The sequence below is a fragment of the Homalodisca vitripennis genome, chromosome 4, assembly GCF_021130785.1.
Source record: "Homalodisca vitripennis isolate AUS2020 chromosome 4, UT_GWSS_2.1, whole genome shotgun sequence".
NCBI classification, from domain to species: domain Eukaryota; kingdom Metazoa; phylum Arthropoda; class Insecta; order Hemiptera; family Cicadellidae; genus Homalodisca; species Homalodisca vitripennis.
In genome coordinates, this window is record NC_060210.1 from 164,930,748 (window position 1) to 164,957,556 (window position 26,809).

The following is a 26,809-nucleotide window of genomic DNA, read 5'->3' on the forward strand; positions in this document are numbered from 1 at the left end:
CCCCACTTCTTCTCTTATGGTGTTACTGCCTATATGGCCAGGCTTACAATGATGTGTCTTGTACTATAACTGTCTATGTATATCATATAGAAGATACTTAACAAATTTGTTTGAACAATGTTGCAGCTCAGCCAGTCTGGGACAATGAGAGGCTGCCTCCTCCCCCCGGCTGTGAATCTTTTCCTTCTCCTGCAAACCAGGTAAACTTATCATTTATTTTGAAATATGATTATGTGATCAAATATTACTATATATAGTTAGCTACAGATTGGCTTGATCTGCAGGATAACTGGATGGGACCACCAATGCCTCACCACATGGGGAAGCCTCCGTTCCCACCCCAACACCCCCCTGGGCCTCCTGTTCAGTACCAGAACATGCAGATCTACACTCCTCCTCAACAACCACAGGTATGCATTTATCCATTATTGTGTAATATCTTTAAAACAGATTCCTTCATCTTTTTACACATTGAGTATTCAGAGTACTTTCTTTGCACCATATTTTCTTAACTTATATCCTTAGAGCTTAATGCAACTGGTTGTTGGATACAATATTTTTCATACAACAATATGATAGTGATGTTGGTAGGATTCAGTAATCTTTTTGAAATATTTCAGCCATACAGTAACTACTATCCAATGAAATAAAGTTTAACATGTTTGCTGCTATTTTGTCTTGACAGTGCTTCATCCCTTGCCAAAACTGCATTGCACTGTCCAGACAGTTTTATTACGTAGGTTACAGTGCTCTTTAGGTCATCTTTTACATGCTGCATTCTTATGGTAGAGCCCTGAAACTCTTTAACCCTAGAAGTGGCAATGCTAAACTTCCACAGTGGCAAGCTCTTTTTGGCCACTTTGCAGAGAATTTTTTAGAAATTCACCAAAAATATATTTTTTACTCTATCTTAGTCATGTTGCATACTGAATTCTTCAGAAAGAGTTGAATTTTCATATTATGACAAAATAAAATGATTTCTTGAAACCTGAATTGGACTTATCATGTGAAAAACCAAAAAATGTTGATTGACTGAACTAAAATTGTAACTTTGACACTTTGTAAAAAATAATAAAAACATAGTTACAGAAAATCCATTACATACCAAAGGTAGAAACAATAATTACCTACAAATACCAAAGGAAAAAGTTTGAAAATTATAAAAAAATAAATAAAATAAATGAAAAAATAAAAAATAAATTTTTTTTGCAAAATAGCAAAAAAAATTGTTTTGTTGAAACTGGTAAAAAACAACCTAAATGCTGTAGAATCTTTGCATACTATATTTTATTTTGAAGAGAAAGAGTTTTTCTACAGATCTACCAGATCAGTTTATTACAGTAAATTATTATTTTTAGTTTTTTGTTTGTGATCAAACTTGAAAATGAAATTTGGTACCAGGAAACAGTGAATAAACAAACTAACACAAGATCGTAAAAACAATGCCAAATTTATTACAAACCAAAAAGATAGACAATGTTATAATAATAAAGAAAATATATAGCTATATGTACAAGCCAAGAGAAACGAAACAGTCATGTAGGCCTACTCAGCTAGTTTTGCCACAGACCGCGGGAGAAAACTTAGGATTATTTCAGTTAGTACCATTGATTATTTCATCGTGATGTTGATGATACTATATGAAATGTATTTGAAATTTAGTGGTGAACGCAACTGTGCAAACTAGGCGTAAAAATAATTATCGGTTGCCTAGCAATAAGCGGCAATGTGAAGCGACTTCTAAGACGTCGCTTGCCACGTCACGGCGGCGTAAATAGAACGTCTCAGACGTCGCTTGCCACTTAGAGGGTTAAGGTTATTTCAGACTAGTATAATTACTTTCTGACACTTCAGTTTGGTCTGAAAATGCGGTGGTCAGAAAAACAATATAATCAAAAAAATGATCAATTGAATATATCTTTTTAATTCTTTGTTCTTTTTGTTATTTTTTATTAATAGACATATTAGCTGGTAGGACCGTTAAATGTCAGAGACAAAGTTTGTTTGTAGGGCATGTGATGGAGAGCCAGGCCTATGCATTGAACGAAGCTTGGACATATACTACGAAAGATTGTAAACTGTGAAGGTTACAGGTAGGATTGAGGAGCTGTAAATAGTGTAGATTATCTGTGTTGACTCTTACACTTTCCGTTGTAAAAATGTATTGTTTTTCATAATAAAACTATTCAAAGAATATTTGTATTTACGTTTTAACTGTATATACTGATGCCAGAGAGCACAGTGAAAGTGGCAGAGTTAAGACACTATATGAGGGGCCACTGTCTGGACTGTTGTGCTCCACAGAAACAGAACATGTGCAAATTAAGGTCATATGGAGGGTTCATGGCTCTTTTGATGATCACATGATGCAACAAGTAAGTTATTTTTGTTAGTTTTAAAAGGACGTATGTCTTTGCCAAAATACAGGTCACTGTCCGGACAGTTCTGTTAATTACTTACTTGTAAGAATTTAATATTATCCGGTATGATGATTTTTTAGTTTAATGAACCAAAATAGTAATAACTGAATGAAAACTCACAATTTTCGTTCATTATGTTATAAAACTGTTGCATCAATTGATATTAAGTTCATATGCTTAACCCTCCATCAGGCGCTTAAAATTAGAAACACCATCAGGCGCTCACGGAGGTTTCCTCCAGGTTAGCGAAAAATGGATATCATAGTCGTTTAAACTGTTTTTATTTGTTTAAATATTCATACTGATTTAATTACAATGTAATATATTCATTTTTAGAAATTAAATAAAAATTACTCTTATGTAATGAATTTTCCAAATAAGAAATTCAAAATCTTAAAAAATGTTATTGTACAGTAACAACATGATTAATTTTAAGGAATAATGCAATCAATTGTAAAAATGTTTAACCTACTGTAATAATATTTGGAAATTAACTTAGTTTTTAACTTCTTACAAAAACAACTTACTTCAATTCTTCAGATATTATACAATTGTATTGTCAATTATTACTCTGAAATCAAAATTTAATCTTTATTAAAACTTTTTTTACACATTACACAAAGTTTCAAAACATTTTCCTTCTGGTTCTTATAACGACAATGTTCACTCCATAAACAGTACTGAAATGTTCTCTAGCACACGGGAACTGTACTGACAAGTCTCTCGTCTTCATTCTCCATTTCACAAAATTCAAATAAAATATATTGTGAAACTTAAAAAAAAACCATCACAGGTCACATATTTAGGCGCACACGAATTATTACTCCATAAAAAGTAAACCCAATAAGGCGCTCACGGAGATTTCGTCCAAGCACTACAAAAACAACATCGGGTGCTCACGGAGGAATCGTCCAGTCTCGCACGGAAGTAGACCTCATACTGACAGATTTTGACAAAGATAAGCGAGAGGCTATTGTTTCGCTTCCCCGAAAGATGCTTGTGAAGTACACTGTGGGAAACGACTGCCAACATCAGAAAAGTAGTACTATTTTTAATAATAAAAAATACACGGAGGAAAACTCCGTTTAGCACCCGATGTAGGGTTAAGCAATTAATGGGGCTGAGTCCACATTTTTGGCAAAGGTATTTTTTAAAGTAGATAAAAAATCATAATGACTTACCAGTTGTGATGAGTGATATCAGAAAGAACCAAAAATGCTTCAGGTGAGCTTTTTGTGTTAACACAAGATAGATTACACTCTCATTGTACATGCGACGAGAGGTCATGGAAGGGCAACTTGAGTTGCTTAACTTTATTGTTAGTTGTAACTTTTTCTAAATGAAACATTTTGTTGTAAAGAAGTGAGACTAATTTGAATAACTTTTTCTCAAAATATACTAATTTCAATAATCTGCACATAAGATTATAAAAGTACAGTACAATGTGAACCCAAATTTTAACCACATGTGATTTTTTGAGCATTTAAATAACACATTTTTATGCTTAAAAAGAAAATGTGTATAATAAAAGAATAACATGCATAATGGAATTTAAATGTATTATGAATTAATGATGCATTTATAGTTTAAAATTGTTGCCCTTTAAAATTACCTGGGTGGGTACAGGGGACTCAAAATGTTTAATATTTTAAAAACAAGATGGGCAAAAAAACCATCAAATGTCAAGTGTATATGAAAACATTTTTGAGAAAGGGCAAGCTTCCAATCTGCTAATAATTTTATTCATAAAAATATTACCAAATTTGGTACTTTGGGATTATACCGACCACACCAGTATGAAGAACACAAAAATACAAATTTATAGGAAACAAACATGATAGAACGAAAAAACAACTCTTTAATTACAAAATTACAAACTTACAAGCATTTCCAGGTATTGTGATCGGTATTGTTGTCGCTGTTATCTTATCTTTCTCGAGAATCCCGATTACGGCAGGCCGCGCGGCATCACATGATTATTTAAGTTTTCTGCACGGTACATAATTGCCTTTCCATTACAATTCAATTTATATTTCTGATCAGACCCTCTAGAATTTGATATTTTACTGATAGGTACTATCTCGAGGGATGTTTTTCTTTCGTTGACATCAGTGCGGGGCACGAAGATGGCCGGAGGCACTCGCATTTTGGGTGGCGGAGTGTGATCAAGAATAAAAACAAGTTTAGAGTGTTTTTTCAATAAAGAGTTTAGTTTTAGTTTGGTAATGTTTGTTTTTATTGAATTTTTGTTTTTGGAGAAATGTAGAGGTAAAACACGGAAGTACAACAAAGCGACGCGCTAGCTGAACGGGCGGCGAGACTCTGCAATCACGTTATCTACTAGACTGCTCGACTTTGACCTCTGTCTGAGGATGGGGAGGGGTTTGCGATAAGACAATTCCTGTTTTATATTGACGAAATATTGTTCTACGCTAATCTAGTAATCAGTAGAAGCAAAATGTCAAATAACGATTCATGTCTGGGTGTGGTCGGTATAATCCCAAAGTACCCCAAATTCCTGCAAGTTCCTTCAGGTGCAATCTCATGCATGTTAACTTATCTTCATAATTTTTATATTGCTTGAAAGAAAATAGAAACACATATGCACAAAATGCCACATTTGTTTATATATCACATTATTGTAAGAATGTAACAACAGTTTATGTTTTAATTATAAATAAACAAAAATACTTTGAAATGAAATTAGTGTAATATTTCTTTATTTATGTATCCATGATCATGGTTTAGAGTATGAAGGTTTAAAATAGCAAAAATGTATCATACCTTGGTTTTATATTCAAAATGGCCATAAATATTCTTCTTTATGAAGACCACACCTTCCCTAGCTCCTGGGATTAGAATATTTGTCTCTCTTTACTTCAATACCCAGTTTTCAGTTTAGTAAAATTATAACCTTACCAAATAATTACAATTCTAAACACACAAATTATCAATCACTGAAGAAAACAAAAGATAAACAGCTTGTAATTCTGCCAAACAGTAACAGCTGCATTGAGACAACAAATACCAACCACTTCCCAAACATACTTTTCTTTTCAAGTGCTAATATTACAACTTTTAACTGCAATAATTATTTAAATGTTATATTTTTATAAAATTAAAGCACAATAGAGTTGATTACAGATAATCAAATTGTGATCAGTGGATATATTTTTTTCTTCTTTAAAAGCAAATTATGAAATCGTAATTATTAAATACTTTAAGTAATCTCATAGATTTATTTCATAAAAAACATAAATCTGTTTATGATGTTAAGTAAATTATCATAAGTACCCATGGTTAACAACCAACTTTTATACTATCATTCGACGCTTGTAGCCATGTTTGCCACTTATCTTAGTTCAGGTTCATGCACCACACTTGTGAAAAGGTCTGTATTTGTTATTACAAGTGTTCATAACAAACAAAGAATGAATAGTACTCTGGCCATCAGACCAAAAAAGTTGGCAAAATCTTAAAATAAAAAAGCAGTATAAAATAAGTTGCAGCAATCTAAATAGTCCATCTGCTCAATGGCTATGACAATTGGGACAGATAAAGATTCAATATATGGGAACATAGGCTCTACAGGGTTATAAAATGCTGCTGAGGAGGATGGAGCAACATGGTCAAATGATTTTATGTTACACATGTGCTTGCCAGACTAAAAACTAAGGCAACCAGATTGCTGTTTGAATGCAGTTTGTCAAAGGGTGAAACAGTTTTTTTGATCTAGAACACAGCAGAATAATGTAGAATAAGTTCTATTTATGCTGTTGTACCAAAGCTCTTCAAGAAAATTGCTTTGTTTAAATAAGAGAGTCTACTACCTTATTTATCCATAGCAGCACAGCTTTGAGCTCCATAACATGAGAGATCATTTAATAACAAATTATTGATTTTAGTAACAACTGGTCCTGCCGCTGAGGGATGTAGTCAGGTTGATATAATATGAACAAGAGGGAATGAATAAGTATGAATTTATTTGTCTTGTACATATTGTTGGGAACAGATTATAAAGGTAAAGCTTGACCTAATGCCTTGTTATGAAAATTTGTTTGAAACTCAGTAATTTTAGTTTTGAAATACTCCGCAATCACAGAATGCCAAAGTATCATTTCTAAAAACTTTAATATAGGTGTTAAAGGGAGCTGAAAACACTTGCATCGTGGAACGAGACACAGAACAGCTTAATTAAATTAATAGAGCCATGCATTTATAGTTTAAAATATTTCAGAGTTTGTAGAATAAACAATTCCTTTGTTTGTTAACTTGATAGATCATATTATTTGTATTTTTAATAACCATATGGAATCTGTCATTAATTCAGTAAAATTATGCTGAAGGTAATATTTACATTTAATTAAAAATTTGATTGTGCATCTGTATTTCTAAGATCAATTCTATTGAAATAACCAGAATAGTTTAATTGAGTACAGTTGCTGGTTTAGAACTAGAGTTTGACTAGCAATTTATTAAAATATTACAAGAGGTGTGGTAATACTATTTTAACCCTGGATCTGGCTGTTTAAATTCTTGTAATACAGGCACTATGTTGCTATTTGTGCACATCACCGTACAAACCCATGTGGAATGTTTATTATTCAAGTAAAGTATATACTATTATATAGTTTCTGGTACTTTGGTATTATCCGGAGGCCACTATTTTTGGAAGTTTTTCTTACTGAGGACCTAAAAAACTACATTATTGGAAAGAGCAAACCTTATTTGACGTACTATAAAAATTGCATGTCATTCTGAGGATCTGTTCTTGTTTTCTGCCTCCCAAGGAAAGCAATGTCGGCGAGAAGGAGGCCACTCTGTCCCTATATACTTCTTGTTATTATATGTGATATGAGTACTTTTAGATTAGGTTATAATGAATATGTTATTAGTAGTACCAAAGTTAAACCTTTATGAGCTCTCACGTGATCTGAGCTTAAATTTGGTACTATCTCGAGGGATGTTTTTCTTTTTTACCAGAAGTACGGGATAGCGCCGAGGCGCCACTCAAGCCTGTACTGACAGCCAGGGGCATTTCCGATTGGTACTTCCCTGAACTCAGATCATGTTCCAGATAATCCAAACTTTTCCGACGTAGATGAAGTTGGATCCCCACCCCGCATTTCTGGTGAAAAGAGAAAAATATTTCTCAAAACAGTATCTAAATTCAAGCTCAGATCATGTGAACGCTCTTAAATGTTAACTTTAACTTTTTCTATCCAGGCAATAATATGTACATATGTATTTATGTACTTATAAAGCCTAATAACAAATAGTAGATATCGCTTCCTTTTAGGAGGCAGAAAACAAGTACTGTAATGATGTGTAATTTTCATAACAAGTCAAATAAAGTGCGTCTTTTCTTATAATATAGGTTTTTAAGTCCCCTGAAAAAAAAACTCTTCCAAAAATAGTGGTTTCTGGGTAATACTAAACTATCTATTTTCTTTTTCATTAAATTGCACAGAACATTTACATGCAATTGGATCTATTTTGTATCTTTATTTAGGTTTTTTCAGTATTACGAATGAAAAAAAGAAAAGTAAACAAAACAAATTCCTAAGTAAAGCTTCATGATAAAAAAAGTTGTAATTTTTCAAAATATACAAAATTTATCCAAAGGTTTTTGCAAAACGTAAAAACATTCCAATTTCCAAAAACAATTTTAATTTTTGTACAAAAATAGAAAACATTTTGCGTGTTCACAAAAATCACATTTTTACATTCACCATTACACCACTTGACGACAAATGTCATTATGAACACTTTGATGTCACTTGATACATTCACAAGTCTATAATAAAATAAAAAATTAATAAATACTAGCAACTAGTCAAAACCAGTCGTTGGACATTACAGAAATGCCGCTATCCGTGCTTGTAATGGATGTTTTCTTTGGACAATATAGTAATAAACAGATGTTTGAAGCAAATGGTCTTGTTGAGGAAGAAATTCTGAACGCAGTGGTCTAGGCAAACAGTTTTACAAACAAAATTTCCTGCATTAAAAGTAGAAGACCAAATCCTGTTACTTTGCATTCTGTCGACGTGGGCGAGCAGAAACGGCAAACAAACATTTTGTGTTACAACTTTATAATATCACTGTGTAATTTTTAAGCATTATTACTCAATACAATTAAACTGCAAAACATTCCAATTAATTTGATGTACAATTTGTCCTACCTAAATCTGATTTTCAGTAGCAAAAGTTTGATTAAAACATGAGACTGCATAAACGATTAGTATTGTCACATGTTACACGTACATGATGACATTGGAGAAACATTTTTAAGTGACTAGTTGTATGACAGACTCAGGGTTAAGTGCATACAGTTATTTCTCAAAAGTAATGTGTACCTTTTTAGTTAAACCATTCTTCAACAGCATTTATTCTCTCAAAGTTATCAATTTATTCAAATGGATTTTATTTTTTACTATTCAATAATAATATTTTTGTTAAGTTTTTCCATTCATTTTTATTTTTGTCTGAAACCTTGTGCTTATCTAAATATTTTTCACTTGGGACAGCTATAGAGTACAATCTCAGTCTGATTACAATAAATTAAGTTATTCTTTTTAATGAAAGTTTTAGTATTGTGATCAAATTGGGTCAATAACACAACAGTAAGAGGAACTTTTAACACACAGTAAGTGTGTCTTTTTGTGTTAAAATAATATTGTTATTTTAAGAGAAGAAATAAGTTCTCCATTGCACTATTAACTTATAACCAATATATTATGTGACCTAGTTATTTACAAAAAGTTAAGTACAATTTTCTTTTTTTATATAAAATAGCTAATGTGATTTTTAAAGTAGCTAGACATTTGATGTAGATTTTAATGTCATACTGACAGTAGTAGCTTGCTCTAATACTTTTCTGATAGGACTGGACATGGATATTGTGAACATTAAAAATATGAAAATACTACTATAATACTAAATACTTTACATGTATATTTCAGGGTTGTGAAGATGAGTACAATCATATGATGAACACTTTTCTTCCGAACAATCCCAACAGGATAGCGCAGTTCGCTGAAAGAAGTCAGTTTATCTTACGATATAATTATCTTATGATACTGTGATTATTAATCAATTTTATGTTTTTGTCTGCCTAGGGTTGTGAAGATCAGTACAATCCTGTAATGAATACTCCTCATCCGAACAACCCGAACAGGATAGTGCAGTTCTCAGAGAGTTCACAGTTGATTACTGTTGAAAACCAACATTTTCAAAGACCATCGTATGACCAGAACTGTGGTCCAGTAAATAGTCAGTTTCCACCTCATCAAAATGTGCCACCACATTATAATAATAACAATACGTTTCCTAACCAATTCAATCACTCACAACCTAGACCTAACTTCCCTCCTCAGCCATTTCCTGTGCCCAACCCTCCTCAAAACTATCATGGCTATCCACCACAAGAGTATCATCCTCCCCACTCAAATCCTCCACAATTTCAAAATTTTGAAAATAATTTGAGTTCACCTCCTCAAACAATGAATGATCAACAGAACCAATGGGCTGGACCACACTCACACCCTCAACCTCAGCCCCCGTGGTTCTCCGATTCTCAACCTCAGTTTCAACCTCGTCCACCCTTCCAGCAGCAGAACTTTAGACCACCGATACAAAACCAAATAAAGAGAGGCATGGGCATGAAAAGATTAGTTCCCAGACAGCCGTTGAACAATTCAGTCAGTCCAGTAAAACAGATGAGGTTTGAACATACGAAGGTGAGAACGGCTCCATCAAATATACGAAGTAATTTACAAGAAATAAAGACTGTTGATAATTTACCAGACACGACAACTACACAAGAACCTGAACCAGAAATTGAGGAGGATGAAGAAACCAAACAATATAGATTAAAAATAGCGGAACAGAAAGCTCTCAGAGAGAAAATACTTAAAGAGAAAGAAGCAAGAAGACTAGCTGCTATTATTGAAAAACAAAATAAACAAGAAAATAACTTGAGTAAGTAAATATTTTGTGTTGCATAACTATTTCTTATTTTATTATATGTAACATAGCTTGATTTTGACATAATCTTGACAGAATTTCACCTTAACTAATAGTTAGATGCTAACACGTAAATTATTTAAAATTAGATGTAAATAATGAGTATGCAATCAGATAATTAATTTTAAAGTATTGTTTATTATAAATGCATAATTTTCTATAAATGCCATCCCAAAACTACTGATAATTTTACATTACCAAATGTTCTTGAATTGAGTAGATTCCATCTGGATTGGTGTAATGAAGAAGAAATGTATGCATTGGCAAAACCTAGTTTCATGGCTGACGTTCAGAAACACTTGCTGTTGCAACAAAACTGAAATAAAATAGCCAGCTGTCAGACTTTATGTTGAGCTTATTTACATTAATTTTTTAGTGTGTATAAATATATTCAATTATAATGTTCTAAATAAGTACAGTAAGTGAGTCACGAGACGGCTCCTGGCCGTCATCCTGGCCCGTAGTGCAGCTGTTTATTGTGTTGGTATCGCCTTATTGTACAGGCATTTATGTCAGTAATTACGTCCGCAACATTAGTGAACACAATTACACAGTAGTTAGAATTGCCGGTATACAAAGAGACTAGGGGATGTTTCATGACTCGCCTTTTTTTTTCTTCTATGGGGCAGCCTATTACCATGTACTTAAGCCTCAAGGGCCTTTTGCGCACCCCGGAAGCACACCATGAGGCCAAACAGTCTACGATTTCGTCAGTTCTAGAAACCACCGAAAACAACCGATCAGGTCCTCCTGGAAATTAAATGTCTACAGTACAGTTAGCAATAATAGTTTGTTGCAACTGACACCTGATAGCCAGCTGACTGATTTCTCTAGATCGTTTAGTGTTTAAGCTGAATTATAATGATTCAAAATTACTAAGTCATTTGAACGAAGACAAAGCCATACAATACTTGAACAAAGTGAGACAGAACATACGTTCAAGTGAACCTTTTTGCTTGGTTTTGTGCTGTGCCAACCTTTTGGGGATCACCCTTTGTATTAAAAAAACAGAAACAACAGTAATGTTGAAGATGGCGCTCATATTGGTTTCTTTTGTAATCACTGTATTAAAACTCACAACAACCAATATATTAAAATATTTTTATTCTGTGAGGCCTTTTGATAAGAAGGCCTCGGAAAGTTTCAACATATTGGTTATAGTAAATTTTAATACAGTGATTAGAAACACCCAGTGTTTCATACTCATCTTCAGGTGCCAAAAACTAAGAAACAAGGTAAAGCATGTATAAAAACTAACAAATAACCAATGCATGTTAACACGGCTCTATAATAGAAAAGTTTTAGGTGCAAATATAAAAAAATATTTTTGATATTTGATACAATGATACATGTTGTTAGTGTCAGTAAACATTGCTGGTGATGGGTTACGTGACAGTGACATAGATCGTTTCATGATCAGTTTTAATGATAAAGGGTTTATTTAATTTTTAAAGACAAGCCGTGGTTATTTTGTTGGCAGAATAATATGCTAAAAAATGAGAATAATGATTATTCCAGCATTTAAAATACACAAAAAAAATTAAATAAAAACTTCTCTGGAATACACTGACCACTTTTTCAAGTATTGTGGTCAGTGATAGCATTAAATAAAAACTAATTAAATTCTTGAGTCCATAAGATCATGTTGCTACCAGTTGAGTCGCTCTTTGTGGCGTCTATCAGACACAGCCGACACTTATCATGCTAATTATTAAACTACAAACATATTTACGAGACTAGAAACAAAAACTACTTGTAAACTGTAGTACATTTTCCAAAACTATTTTTCTATATGCTTATAAAAAATAGAAAAGTAATGCTTACAATGTTTGAAAGAGACAATTTTAAAAATTAAAAATGAGAATTAAATACAAAATAAACAACTCACTGCATACTCATAGAAAAAACTAAAATCTGTTGTAATAAACAAAAAATAAAAATTTCAGCTATTCAGTTTATTCAATTAATATTTGAAATGAGAAATATCTAGTTGACAACTAAAACAACCAGTTTTTATTTGAACGCAAAAAATCTTTTTGTTTTGCTATTTCTTTATTTCCTCCGATAATATATTGAATAATTTGGACACTTTTAAAGTTCTGAACATCCTATGTTTAATGCTTCTGGTCAAGTATAAAAGATCTGTTGTTTCAGTGTTTCTGCTACGCAAATAAAATAGTCTCAAAGCTTGAAAAACAAAGATGCTGGATAGGTGAAACGTTCAGATCAATAAATAGAGGAAAAGAGCTTTCCCATTTTTGTTTGTTTAGAATTAATCTTATAAAGTGGTTTTGTATTACTCTTAATCTTTCAATATGTACTTGTCGGTCCTCCCCCAACAAATATTGTACCACCTTATAGCAATCTCGATTCTATTAATGGAAAATAAATACACCTTGAGAGTTCTGTGCTACAAATGTTTTAAAAGTAAAATTTTATAATTGATGATTTTAATTTTGTTTTAACTGATTTTACACGTGCTTCTCAGTTTAAATGTTGATCAAGAACCACCCCTAAATATTTACAACTTGTTTCCTTTACAATGCATTCGCAACTGCATTTTTCTTTCATGCAATATAAATTTATTATGATACTTTAAAATTGTACTTAACTCAAAGTCCTTAAAATCAAATTTTACATACTTAGTCTTTTCCACCTTTTTGTACTTTTTATATTTGGAACACCAATTTCTCAGTATCTGATACGTGGTTTGTCAAAGTGTTAATACTTTTGTTTGTGTAAAATAGTGCCACATCACCCAGAAACGCTCTAGGTTTTCCAAAGAAATTTAATTTAAGCATGTTGTTTATAAATACAAGAAAAAGGGATGCAGAAATGACTGATCCTTGAGGAACTCCGCGCTCGATTTAAATAATAATTCGATCTAAATTATTGATAAAAATACCAGGCGGTCGATTTGTGAATGGCCGTTATTTATGTGAATGAAGACTGGCCGTCCTAAAATCACACAGCATTTTGAATGGTTCGTGTTCAGTTATATTAAATGTTATCGCTTTCCAAATTATTACTAATAACATTTTAGTTAAAATGTTTCCAGCCAAAATAGCCTTTAATAACATAATATAACTTTTGTAACAAAATTATAACAATCCAGTGGCAGCAGTCAGCTGTCGTCTGTCTCAGTACTGATATATTCGGTTTATTTTGTTGTCGTATTGGTGTGCTCTGTTGTTATTGTTTGGCTATATGGTTAAACTTGTGTTTTGTTTGTTTTTATTTGTAGTAAGCCCTTACGCAAGTAAGTTAAATGCATTTATACAAATAATGGGAGAAATTTTAGAACAAATGAAGTGGACAGACAGATAGTTGGATAAACTTGATTCAGAAGATTCTGCTGCATATTTGGTGACGACTCGAACAACGATCCAACATAAAATCCTAATGGTGATCTATCAACTTTAAATATGCTTTTTATGCCAAGTAGGCCTATGTTTGATTCAGTCAGACAGTGAGTGACACTTTACAAGACAGGCCTAGATTTCAACGGAATAAGAAATGTAAAAGGCAGCCTATCTCCTCGACTATGTGTAGGCCTATAAACAGGGCAATACTCAGTGATTCCTTTGATGAGGATCTTGTTTATAGTTCTGACAGTGAAAATAATGACAGGCTTAATCAAACTATAAAAACTTGGAGTTTGTACATAGTTTTTCTTTATTAGAAACTCCTGGTGCAAGATACTGCAACCTAGTTCCAAACTTATAAATTATTTTAATTTACTGTTTACTAACACTCTGTTACAACTATTTGAAACTTAAACTAATAAGTATACTACTCAAACCCTTAACTCAAGAGGCAATCTTCCCTCACAGTATGTTTAGGTCTTAGGTTCCTATTTCATTGATGGAGATAAAAGCACTCGTTGCGGTTTTATTGAATATGGGATTAGTAAGGAAAATAACAATAAAATCTTACTGATCTCAAACTAGCTCTGTCAACGTTTTGGTTCTGTAAAATGTTTTAGTGATCAAGATTTCAGTATACACTCTTAATTTTTCATGTGATTGACAATACTAAATATCAAAAAAGCAATGAACTTGGATATGATGCTACTCAAAAATGTTAACCTCTCCAAGATCACTGTAAACACATGTTTTAGTATTTCTATACAGGACATCAGCAACTGTCGATAGACTGTCTCATTGGAACAAAGAATCAGATCATTTTTATGCAGTATGTGCTTAATAAACACCACCATCACCGGAGCTCACAACTTTTAAGTTTGATGTGAAGCTGTAGGTACAGCTTAAGGTTCTTATTTTAAAAAGGAGCCAGGTCACAAGAAGATAAACATGAAATTAAAAACAAAGGCCTTGCATATACAGTTGAGCCTAAGCTTCATTTTGTTATTACTTTAGTATATGCTACAACAATTTTAAGACTATTATTTATCAGTATTCCTTTGCTCAAATGCTTTATGCAAAAAGAACTTCATGGAAGGACACAGTAAGAACAGGAATGGTTTGCCAAAGGAAACAAAATCTCAATTAAAACCGGACAAAAAGTTAACTGAATAAAGTAAAATATTGTTATTTTGGTACAATACTTATAGTTTTAAAAGAAGGATTTAATTCTGAACACAACAGTACCAAACATACAAATTCAGGTCAAGATATATTTTCCTCAAATACATCTAAATGTCCCTCATTGAGTACTGTGCAGTTTTGGTACAAAGTACTTGAAAAACTTGATGCTGTTTTCACACATATAAATGTTTTGACTATGGTCTTCAAAGTTAGTGGTAAACTGAATATCTATACACTTCAATTATATTTAAAATAATATAATTTCTTTGGGCCAACCAGAGGATAGTGGGTGAATGAGTTAAAGAGATAAAATAAATATGTACTGTAAGTCAAAATTGATGTTTTAGAATCTTCACTATCATACTTCAGTGGTATCATATGAAATAATAAAAAAGTCTTTAATTATTTTGTTATTTTTATACAGTACAATTTTAGTTTTTATAGTTGTAATTAGACATTTTCTTATAAAAAACATATAGAACTTTTGGTGATTGCACAGATAATACTTCAACCAGTGGCATAAAACCAGTATGTGTGCAGAAGACTCAGCTACAGCATCAACCCCCTCAGCGTCAACAACCAACTCCCCAACGTCAACAACCAACTCCCCAACGTCAACAACCAACTCCCCAACGTCAACAACCCACTCTCCAGCGTCAACAACCACTTCCCCAGCGTCAACTACCACCTTATCAGCGTCAACAACCACCTCCTCAGCGTCAACAACCAGGGCCAGGGAGGGGACGAGGTCGTGGCCGCAACTCATCCTCTCTAAACCGGCAGCCTATGAAACCTCTTGCCCCTGGAGCTCCAGTCGTGCAGATACAACAAATGTTGGGCACCATGTACAAGATTGTCAAAGTCAGGACTAAGGAAGGTGCTATAGTTACTAGAAAGGTAGGCCCATACTTCACAATTTCAGTGGACATAACTAAACCTTGCCTTGTTGTTATAGGAGCGTAACTAAAAGTAAAGAGAAGAGATTGATGCCGTCTTGGAGGAAGGTGACTATAGGACTAATGTACTCACCCTCAGGCCCAGATGCAGCCTCCACCTTCTCTCATATTCAGTGTAAACCCACTTTGAGACACCCCTAAGGGATGCACATTTGGAAATACCACAGATGGTTGAGGTCCTGTTATGTTGGACGCTGGGTCCAATTTGGTCAGGGCATTAGCTCTTTCGCTCCCAGAGACCCCTTCATGACCAGGGACCCAAAAAACAGTCACATGCTGATTGTTCCAAATAAACAAACGACTTAATAACAATCTAAAACAAGTTTGGAGTTGAACACACAAGAGTCTAGTGCCTTCAGTGCTACCTGGCTATCTGTGAAAATGCTATCCGTCTTGATCTTATACCGCACATGATTCTCACTGGAACATCCTATAATGGTTCTGACTTCTGTCTGAACAACTGTGGGATAAGGACCCGTATAGTTCACCAGCTCTCTGCATGGCCTCACTCCCACAATCCCAGCAGTTGTGCCATTTTTTCTTTTAGAGCAAGCACCGCTGATGGAAGATGTTTCTTTCCCTCCGACCAAGCCTCCCTAGAAGGTATCACAACCCTGAAGGGTTTGTTGTAAGAAAGTTTTGAGACAGAGATTATGTGCAAAGTGTCCTGAATCAGGATACTAATTTTGCAATGCCCGAGGCTGACCAAAGCCCCTCTTGCTGAAGTTAGTTCCATGCTCAATAGATTCCATGATTTGTTGAGAAATACCTGTTCATGAGCTTACTCCATATGCAACTCTTGTGTACATTAATGGTGCTTTAGTTGTAATTATGGTATATCATATTTTTAGGGTGCTTGATTATAAAAATTGTTTGATAAGTCTGGAAGGGTCGATATTGAAGATTGTTATCTCTCTTTTGCAAGGTATTGGATAGATTTTGATTCTAGGAATTGGATGTCTGTTTACTAGGAATCATTTAATGGATACGCCCTAAAATCTGCCTAAATTCTCAAATCACCCGATTTTTTTATTATGGGAACGATAGGGAACACCCATTCACTGCTACAAACAAAAGTTAAAATTCTTTTTTGTACTAGTCAATTATCTCTGCCTCTATCTTATCTATTAAGGCAAAAGGGACATTTCTAGGCTTGCAAAATTTTTGAACAATATTTTCCTTTAATTCTAGCCTAACTGGTTGCTCTGTATAGCAACCAAGTATGTCATTAAATACATTAAGATACATTTAATTCATTAATTTTGGTTTATGACCTATTATGGTAGAAAAAGATGGTGAATTGTTATTATTGTAACTAGTATTTCTACTGGCTGCAGTCTTAATCACAACCTTGTAGCTCTTTTGTCTAGTACCCATTAATTGGTTGGCGCCCTTAGATATGACATATAAGGTTAACTGCTTTACTTTTGATTCATATTTTACATGATCTGACAGTTTTACAATAGGCTTATTGGACCAATTAATATAAAAACTTAGAACCAGATTAGTATGCTGTAATTGAATTCGACTACAATTATCTTTGTAACATTGATCATTAACTACAGACATAACGGCTCCCCTATCTACTTCAACAGTTAACAATGTAGTTGATTCAATTTCCTGATCTACTGTTATTTGTTTATTGTTTTAGTTACAACACTGTTAGGTTTGTCAATTTTATTTAGTTTAAAAATATTTGTTAAATCATACACTTCGTCAGGTAACTCATTAGAACTATATCTTGACTCAAATTCATTAGTAGCTCTATCCCCTGACACTTCTGCTTAATTTTGCTTGGGCTTATAATATATTTAAAATATTTATTTTTGTAAGAAACAATGTTGTTTGACTTACCCCGGCTCTTGTGACACCTGTTACGCTTATAACCTTTAAACCTTTAAACTTACACTGATTTGATTTGTGACCTTCTTAGCCACTTAACACTTAACACATCTTGTCCTCTCTCCTTAGATTGAACAACCTCTGGTGTTGGTTGCCAGTCTACACCTGGTATTTTGTAGACCTCCTTTAGTTGATACCCAGCTTGGCTTTTCCCATATTTCCCCCCGCTGTTGTTCCTGCTGACATTCTGTCCCTCTCTGTCTGTCATGTCTGTATGGGTTCCTATTTTCACTGCTGATTCATATGTCTAATCAGTTTCTCTCAGCAGACATTTCTTCATAATAGTCATCATGAAGTCCGCTAACTGACTTATCTCACAAACAGTCTGACAACTTGTCACCAAATTTCCAGTTCATGGAAAGATCTTTTAATTGCACAATATATTCTCCAACCGATGTATGTTCTCATTGACTTTGTAAATTAAATTTATAGCATTCCGTTAAAACTAACTGGTTTGGGGCTCAAATGCAGTTGTATTAACTTTACAATATCTTCAAATGCTTTACTAGTAGGCTTGCTCGGTTCACACAGAATTTTTAACAGGTTACATATTTTACGTCTTATTACTGTTAGTAATATAATACCTTTTCAGCGATGATATCATTAGCATCAGTAAATATTTCTAACCTTTCAATATATAATTTCCATGTTTCGTAGATTCAAAAGGATCCATACTGCCAATTAACTCATACTTCTTGTTATCGTTGTACAGCATATTTAAGATCAATTGCTCAAATTCAGATATGTATCATACACCTTACTATAGATACGAAATTCAGATTTTTTCATGTGGTTTCACGTATACAGTTACTCTTCAATTTCACAGTTCTTCTTCAGTTCCACTATATTCTTCTTCACATTCACAATAAGTTAGTAATACACCTTCCTGTAGTATGGTACTTTTCAAACATGTGGCTGATTTACTTCACTGCAGTAACTATTACAATCACAGTTCCGTATTTAACTATTTCGTTTCTGTACCTCATCGCCAAATGGTAATTTTCATACTGTGGAAACATTGGAATTCAAATAAAACTAGCATGGTTAGGTTATAATATGTAGTGATGCTTATACCTCAAGGATCAGTGTGGAACAGTTACGTTAGCAAGGAATATCAGCTGGATTGGACAAGCCTGGTCGAAAAGGATCAGGAGATATTCCTCCCATAGCATTACTATATTTCACTCATACAGTAGTTATTACCAACTTAACATAATGTAATGCATGAGCAGTGACATTTGATGGATAACATATATGTATATAAATAATAAGATGTTGATAGTAAATAACTAATTCAATATTCTACAAACATGCATAAAAACACGCTTGTTTTTTAATTTAAGTCGTGTCAAATTTCATATCCTAGGACATTGGGAAGTTGTAAAAGCAAAATGATAGTTCTTCTAGAGGGGTTGCAAACCTATTTTAAATCCCTTTGGGTGGTTTATTTTCATAACAAATCTATTATTTGTCTGTTGAGAACTTAAGATGTGTGTGTGCCAAATTTCATCTTCTAGGACATCTAGAAGTATAAAAACAAAGAATAGTTTTTATAAGGGACTGCAACATCATTTTAACCCCTATGGATGTGTGATATTAATGAAAATTCTTAAGTTTATCTATTTGTGTCGTGAGGCATATGTGTACCAATTTCCAACTTGCTAGGATATCGAGACGGAGAATTAGTGAAGAGTGAGAGCTTTGCCTTTTGTATATAGAGATGAACAAGATTTTTAAGACTTTTACAGAAGAAGTGTGCAAAATTAAAAAAAAAACACTGTGCATTTCAATATTTTAATTGACATTTCAAAGGTTAAAGGCAAATTATTAAAAAGGTATAAATTACAAAGAAAATTTGTCTGTTCTTTCAAGTGGTTTAAGTAAAGAGTTTTATATGGCTGGCAAAGTTGTAGAAACTTTAAAAATTCTATAATTGGAGTATTAATAGGTATCTTGTTAAATTAATGTGGCATGTTCTAGACACCACTGGTTATGAACTCTACGGGAACAGTGGCCGCACCCATGAAGACAGTGAGCTCGACTGCTCCAGCCCCTACCCAGAGACGTGTGGTGCTCCCTCAAGCTTCCACTAAGAATGTAAGTGTTACTCTTATCTTACCATCAACATGGCAACAGTGTGAAACTGATGCAACACAAACACAGTGCACTAGCATTAACTTTAATTTCATCAAGGCATGTTCAATATCACATTGAGAATCATTCAGTCAGCAGGTCTTCTCCTTTAGTGATTGTAGGTATATATATATTACATTTTACACTTTGGTTGTTTATAATTTTTACAAGATTTTTGTTTTCTGTTATTTATTTTGGGATTGAAGAAAATGAAATTATACCATAATTTAAGTTTCTTTTGTCCAAATATGCAATAAAGATTTAAATGTAACAATCTATATATATATATATATATATATATAGATTCAATCCCAAAATAAATAACAGAAAACAAATATATATATATATATATATATATATATATATAGATTTGTTACATTTATACACATATATAGATATATAGTTTTCACCTGTTCTTGATGTACTCAGGCGTCCAGCATGCTGTTTTAACAGACCATGTATGATGTATGATTTAACAGACCCCTAAAGTGATGGATTTTATTCTCTGCATCTAATTGTCTGATGATAACATAACTAGATTTATAAATATATTTTTGATTATCACAGGGGAAAAATTCTTCTATCAATTATAAGAAAAACCAGGTTGTGGTTTATAGAATGTAAATTTGCTCCCAGCTCCTAGACTATGAGTTTTATCCCTAAGAACAATGTTAAACTTCAAATTTCTCATTTTAAATATACGGCTCAGATGCATCCAAACGCTTGTTAATTTTTCTTGTAAAGCATATAATTTTTTAATCTTTATATATACAGGGTGGTCAATTAAGTCTGGAACCTCTTTTTTAATTTTTGAACCATTAATAGAAAGAAATACCAAAGTTCACACGTGCTTACTGGTGATCAGTAACGCACACATCTGCCCAATTACCGACCTGATAATCCCTTTGGGGGACGGTCCACAAGGAGTCAGACAAAATTCTTAAATGGCAGCATAGGTCAAGTTTGGTATCAAATTAAAGGTCCTTACTTAGCAGAGTACAATGCCGCAAACCGGACTTAAAAAAGGTGGATTCATTCAGTAGTTATAGATTATTTGAATCTTAAAACAATTGAACAATGTAAATTATTAAGTATTACAAGTAAACACCAATTCCTCCAGGTTGATTCCCTCCAGAATAATGTCCACCAGTTGCCTTTCGCTTAAGTCAAGACGTAGTATTTGGGCCACCCCTCGTATCTCGCCGACAAATTGACTAAGCGTCTCTCCGGGTGCCTGTGGGCGATAAAATACGTTCAACTCGCAAAACGCTCCATGACACGACCAGGTATAAAATATTTCAATAACTTGAGCATGAAAAACTCATCAAAAGATGCTCTTCGCTTGAGACAGTCAAGTAGGCGGTCACTTAGTGGTCTCAAGCAAAAGGGGGCTAAAATTTCCATAAGTACCCAAATCGGTCATTCCAGGAAACTCCTGAATTTTGAAAGCTTCCCTGAAGAAAAGCAAGGAGGTGATTTAACTCCAATCCATCGGCCTTGGGCATGCTCTGAAGTATAGGTGAGAGTGAGTGGGACAACTTGGCAAAGGCTGAACTAAATAGACCTGAGACATCATGGCCATCAGCAACCGTCCCACAACCTACATGATCCATGAACACAGGATGTACCGAAGACTTTGAACCTCCAATTGCAGCAGAAATGGCAGAGGATACCAATTCCGAATCTCGGCACCCTGGAGCAACACCCTGAGACCTGCAGCTCCTCCAAGCTCAGCAATACGAGAATCCGAAATTGACAGAGTAGGAGGCTCCTGAAAGGAGGCCCCTCTCTCTCTGACGGACCTAACCTCACCTAGAACCTCTCCAGGGCTGACTGTAGTTTTTCAGAAGTAGTAATGGCCCATGCACCAATATCAGCGGTGAGTCCAGGAGCCTTATTAAGCAGTTGCACCCTGGCGCACCAGTGAATAATCTGGGAGCCCAAACAAGCCTTGGCCGACCCAGTTAAAGGCAGTGACCCACTATCAATGTCATCCTCTAATTCTTCCATCCTAGTCTTGCAGCTAGCTAATTCATCTTCCAAACAAAATGATTCCTGCCATGTCCTCTCTAAGTTCAAACAGCCCTGAGCTGAGCTCTCAACCCCTTTACGTCCTCCCGAGCCTGCTGCCCCCCTAGACACGACCTCAAAAACCAGCTCCGGCTTCCGGAGATACTCAGGCACCAAAGAGACGGCCATATCAACTTCAAGACAAACAAAATCTAACTTACTAAACTTAAGTAGTCTCAACTCAAAAGGCAACCAACTGACGAGGCTCAATAAGAGTACCCAGCTCCTACTTCCCTGAGAAAAAAAAAACCCAGTAAAAAAAACCCCGCACAAATACAATACTATAAAACACGGAATAAACTAACACACAAAACTCAACATTACATGCTCCCAGCCCGGAAACCGCTTGGCAAGCCATAACCACGCTCTGCTACCATCTGAGCCACACCCCGCTTCCGCTCGCCCCGTACTAAGCTAAGCTTAACAAAGAACGTGCTCCCATTGGAGCGGAGCGGGGCCCGACTCACGGAGAGAGAGCAAGGAAAGGCAAAGAAAGAACGTGGATGGCCAGCCATAGTGAAAATATATATATATTTTTGAGAAGAAAAAAAAAACAAGGGGACAAACGCAGACAAAACTACCCAGAAAGGTTGCCTACTCAGGTGCACCTGGAGAACAAAACTATAAGTGGTCAACCCAGACTTATGGATAAAAATTAAAAATCTTTATAAATTTAAGTTAGATAGAATTTAGAGCGCCAAATTTCAAACAGGAAAAGCCAAAATCACCCGGAGTCCTGTGGCACAGGGCGGGTTTCCTGAAAGGATAGAATTAACCTAAACTTAACTACTTAAAAACTAGATAACAAACTGGATAACAATACTTAAATAACAGGCACACTGAGACAATATCACAGCAGGGTATCACAGAGAAATAATGTCCTCAGGTAGGAAAACCTTAGTAGCCCGCCGCCATGGCACCGTGTAAGGACCCGGCCCAAGAATCATGGGAGAGGCGGGACATTGGGAGCTGGAGCTCGTGAACCCTGCAAGCACAGAGTGCTTCTATAGCCTGTCTTGCTAGGTAAACATTTCAACAAAGTAAAAGTGTATAAACAAGTTTCAGAAGCCCTGGGTACATGAAAACAATTCAAAAGAATAAAAGTTAAGAATTAAGAGTGAAAAAAAAGAAAATAGTAAAAAAAAATTTAGAAGGTAAAACTATTATAATCAATAAATATACAGGAAATTACATGTTAAAGTTATAATTAACTGCTGTGACATAAGTAATAGTACAGTACAAAACAAAAGGTAAGTCTAGAAAACCTTTGGTTTAAAAAAACAAAAGAAACTCATATAACCAAGTACAAAAAAATTAAGATAAGGTTCAGAATTTCAACTTTAAAGACTAACAGTAAGTAAAAGCAAGCACAAAAGGAGTTGGAACCTTTAGTAAAAGTAGCAGGGACATCTGGGTCAAGCAGAGAGAGCTTTAATATAAACATTTGGTGGTACATAAAAAAAATAATAACCATAATACAAGACAACTACCAAGGAAACTAAAATTATGGAAAAAACTTATAAAATACAACTATGTAGAGTTAATTCCTGAACCGAATTAGCTGAAAACTTTCTGAAAAGCAGGGGAAAAGCTCCCTGCAGCTATAATAAGGTAAATCCCCCCTGAAAATTTAGGGAAACAAAAGATAGCCTAAGAAACCCTTTGATCTAGGCCCTATCTAGGCCTAAAAACTTAAACTTAGAAACAGGGTGAAAACAGTTTGCCTAGAGTTGACAGAATAAAAGTTAAATCCGGAAAAACATAAATCCCAATTTAAATTCCCCCAAATAACAGTTAGCCTAAGAAACAAAAACAATGGGAAAAGTTAAAGTTGCCCAGTTTCAAGGGTGAGTAAAAAAAAACATTTAGCGGCCCTCCTAAGGCTGGGAGAAAGGGAGACAAGTTACTAAATAACACATAACTAATAAATACAAAACTAGAATCCCCAGAACCAATAACTTAAATTCAGAACCACACGCTTATTGAGGTTAACCTGCTAAACGAACAAATATAAGTAAAATATAAATAGAGAACAGTTACTCACTTCGTCAGTTGACACAGCCGTGTTTAGCCAGACATTTGGGGCAGAACAAAACCCAAAACAAAACCCAAAACTAAATAAAAGGGTAAAAACAAAATAAACTTCACTAGTAACGGTCTGAACAGAAGTGAAAGTCGCTACTCTCTCGATCCAGTCGCAGACGACACCAAAAGCCTCGAAGAGTCAACGAGAGCAAACACCAACAACAAAATAAAACACTATAACAAAAAAGAGTCGGGAAAACCGAAAGGGGCACGAGAATTTGACCCGGCTCAGTAACAAGACAGAAGCTTTGAAAATGTTCCTTCTTTAGCTTGATACCAGAGTTGGAAGAACTCAGTGATTCACAAATCAAAACAATTTAAATGCAAAGTTTTTACTCTTATTGATGAAATATCAGGCACATCAGATGTCACACCAGCGTCGCCACATTCCAGCATTTCACTAATCTCTCACCAGTCAGGCAGCAATATTAGTGCGCCGCCAACATCCGCTGGTAATTACTACACGCAATTTACACAGGACATTGACGCCAACCAGTTCTATGTGCAAAATCTGGAATAATTACTTGATATCTAATTTTGTATTTTGACAATAAATACATACCTTAGAGTTATGAGTATTCTTTCTTCAGCCAGTCACACATTCCCTCATATTTGTGTCAAACTTATGTATAAATGGAGCAACCAGCGTCACCAATTCCACATATGACTCTTTGGACATTTCTGTAGAAAGCTATAAAACTTTTTTTTTTTTTTTTTTTTTTTCCTTCTGAGGGAAGAGGACACTTTGTCCCCGCACTTAGTCCTAAAAGGACCTTTGCGCCTCCCTTACTTTATTTGTGCCCTCAAAAACCCGAGGCTTTTTGCAAAAACCAATCAAATTTAAGGGCTCCCTGTTCTCTGATGTCCTTGGGGCTGAGGAGATATGCTTCCCAAGTATCTTTTCCTATTCTCTACGGTGGCAGGACAATCCAACCAAATGTGCTCTGCTGACTCCTCCTCCTCTCCACAGAGTCTACATTCGCTGCTCCTACTAAGGCCTACCTTCACAAGGTGCTTCCTCAGAGGGCTATGTCCTGTCAACATTCCTAATATCAGTCTTATATCCCTCCTTATTCTGGTCTAGGAGAGCTGTCCACCCTTTTGCATAAGGAGAGATAAACAGTTTTTCGATATTCTTAAACCCGAGGCTCTGCTCCAATTCTTGTATCTTGTCCTCTTTTCCCAATCTTTAACCAGAGCTTTAATGCTGGAGAAGGATATTCCACAACCTGGCTCAGGCCCCCACCAATATGGATTCTGCTCCCTTTTTGGCGAGGATGTCCGCTTTTTCGTTTCCATGAATTCCTTCATGACCCGGCACCCATCCGAGTGTTACTCTGTTATTTGTTGCTAGCTCTGCTAGGGCCTTCCTGCATTCCCAGACCGCTTTCGAATTAATCGAACAGGTATCCAGTGCCTTCAGTGCAGCCTGACTATCAGAGAGTATAAGGTATGATAATCCTTTTGTCCCCAACTGTGTGAGTCTTCTAGAACATGAATCTATTGCCATGACCTCTCCGCCTGAAAAACTGAGGCATGTCTTCCTAGGGGCACAGCCATGTCAACTCCAGGTCCATGTATTCCATATCCTGCCCTTGAGTCTAGGAGTGAACCATCGGTGTAAAACTTCAGACTCCTTTTTTAGGGTAGGCCTCCCTTTTAATCCATTCCTCCCTACTTCCGATAGAGACCGTGTATGGTTTTTCAAAGGAGTATTTCTTAACCATAGTATCAGATACTTTGGTTAGCATTTCAGCCTCAGGGAAATTTTCCAATATCTTCATGTGGCCTTCTAGGGAGGTAGCATTTATTACCTTTGTTCCTAGAAGCTTCCATTGCGCTCATCGCAGCTGTTCTCATCACTTCCTGGCCAAGAGGAGTATAACCCAGAACCGCTTCCATTGCTAGTGTTGGGCAGGAGCTCATTGCTCCCGTGATGCTTAAGCAAGCTAACCTCTGAAGACTCTGTAGCCTTTTTGCAGCTGTTGTTTGTTCGACCTTCGGCCACCACACTAAAGCAGCATATGTGACCATTGGTTTTATTATGGTTTCGTAAATCCAATATATCATTTTGGGTTTAAGTCCCCATTTAAATCCAAAGAGTCTCTTACAGGCCCCAAGGGCCATTATTGCTTTGGATGTCTTGTTTCTAATATGGGAGTTCCAAGTGAGCTTCTCATCCAGGATTAAAACCCAGATACTTCACTTCTTTTGTTTGGTTAATGCTGATTCCCTCCAGGACCGGTTTAGCTAGCTGGAATTTCCTTTTCCTGGTAAAGGTAATCATATTAGTTTTTGATGGGTTGATCCGCAGACCTTCCCCATGACACCAGTTGCTTATGAAGTTTCAGTTCTGTTTGTATTAGGCGTTCCAGCCTGCCAATGTTTTTTCCCTTTAATCATAAGCACTAGGTCATCCGCATAACATAGTAGCCTTATCCCCTCTTCTCTGCTTTTCTTAGGAGATCATCCACTACCATCGCCCACAGGAGAGGGAGACAAGACTCCCCCTGGGGGCAGCCTCTTTGGGCCGTGATCGCAGCCGATTCGTCCCCGTACTTGGCTTTCACCTGTCTACTTTTTAGGAGGGCTACTATCCATTTGACTACGTCTGGGGAAACTCCAAAACGCTCCCATCGCAGTCTTCATGGATTGATATGCTACTCGG

At 35.2% G+C, this 26,809-nt stretch overlaps 1 protein-coding gene across 1 annotated transcript in view; it reads left to right on the forward strand.

Moving 5' to 3' along the window:
- LOC124360525 (RNA-binding protein 33-like) overlaps nucleotides 1-26,809 on the forward strand; it is a 53,972-nt gene that overhangs the window by 17,077 nt on the left and 10,086 nt on the right. The window contains exons 8-12 of the mRNA XM_046814224.1: nucleotides 127-200; nucleotides 285-410; nucleotides 9,542-10,403; nucleotides 15,495-15,892; nucleotides 19,834-19,950. Coding sequence (XP_046670180.1) covers nucleotides 127-200; nucleotides 285-410; nucleotides 9,542-10,403; nucleotides 15,495-15,892; nucleotides 19,834-19,950 — 1,577 coding nt within the window. The remainder of the gene's footprint in view (nucleotides 1-126; nucleotides 201-284; nucleotides 411-9,541; nucleotides 10,404-15,494; nucleotides 15,893-19,833; nucleotides 19,951-26,809) is intronic.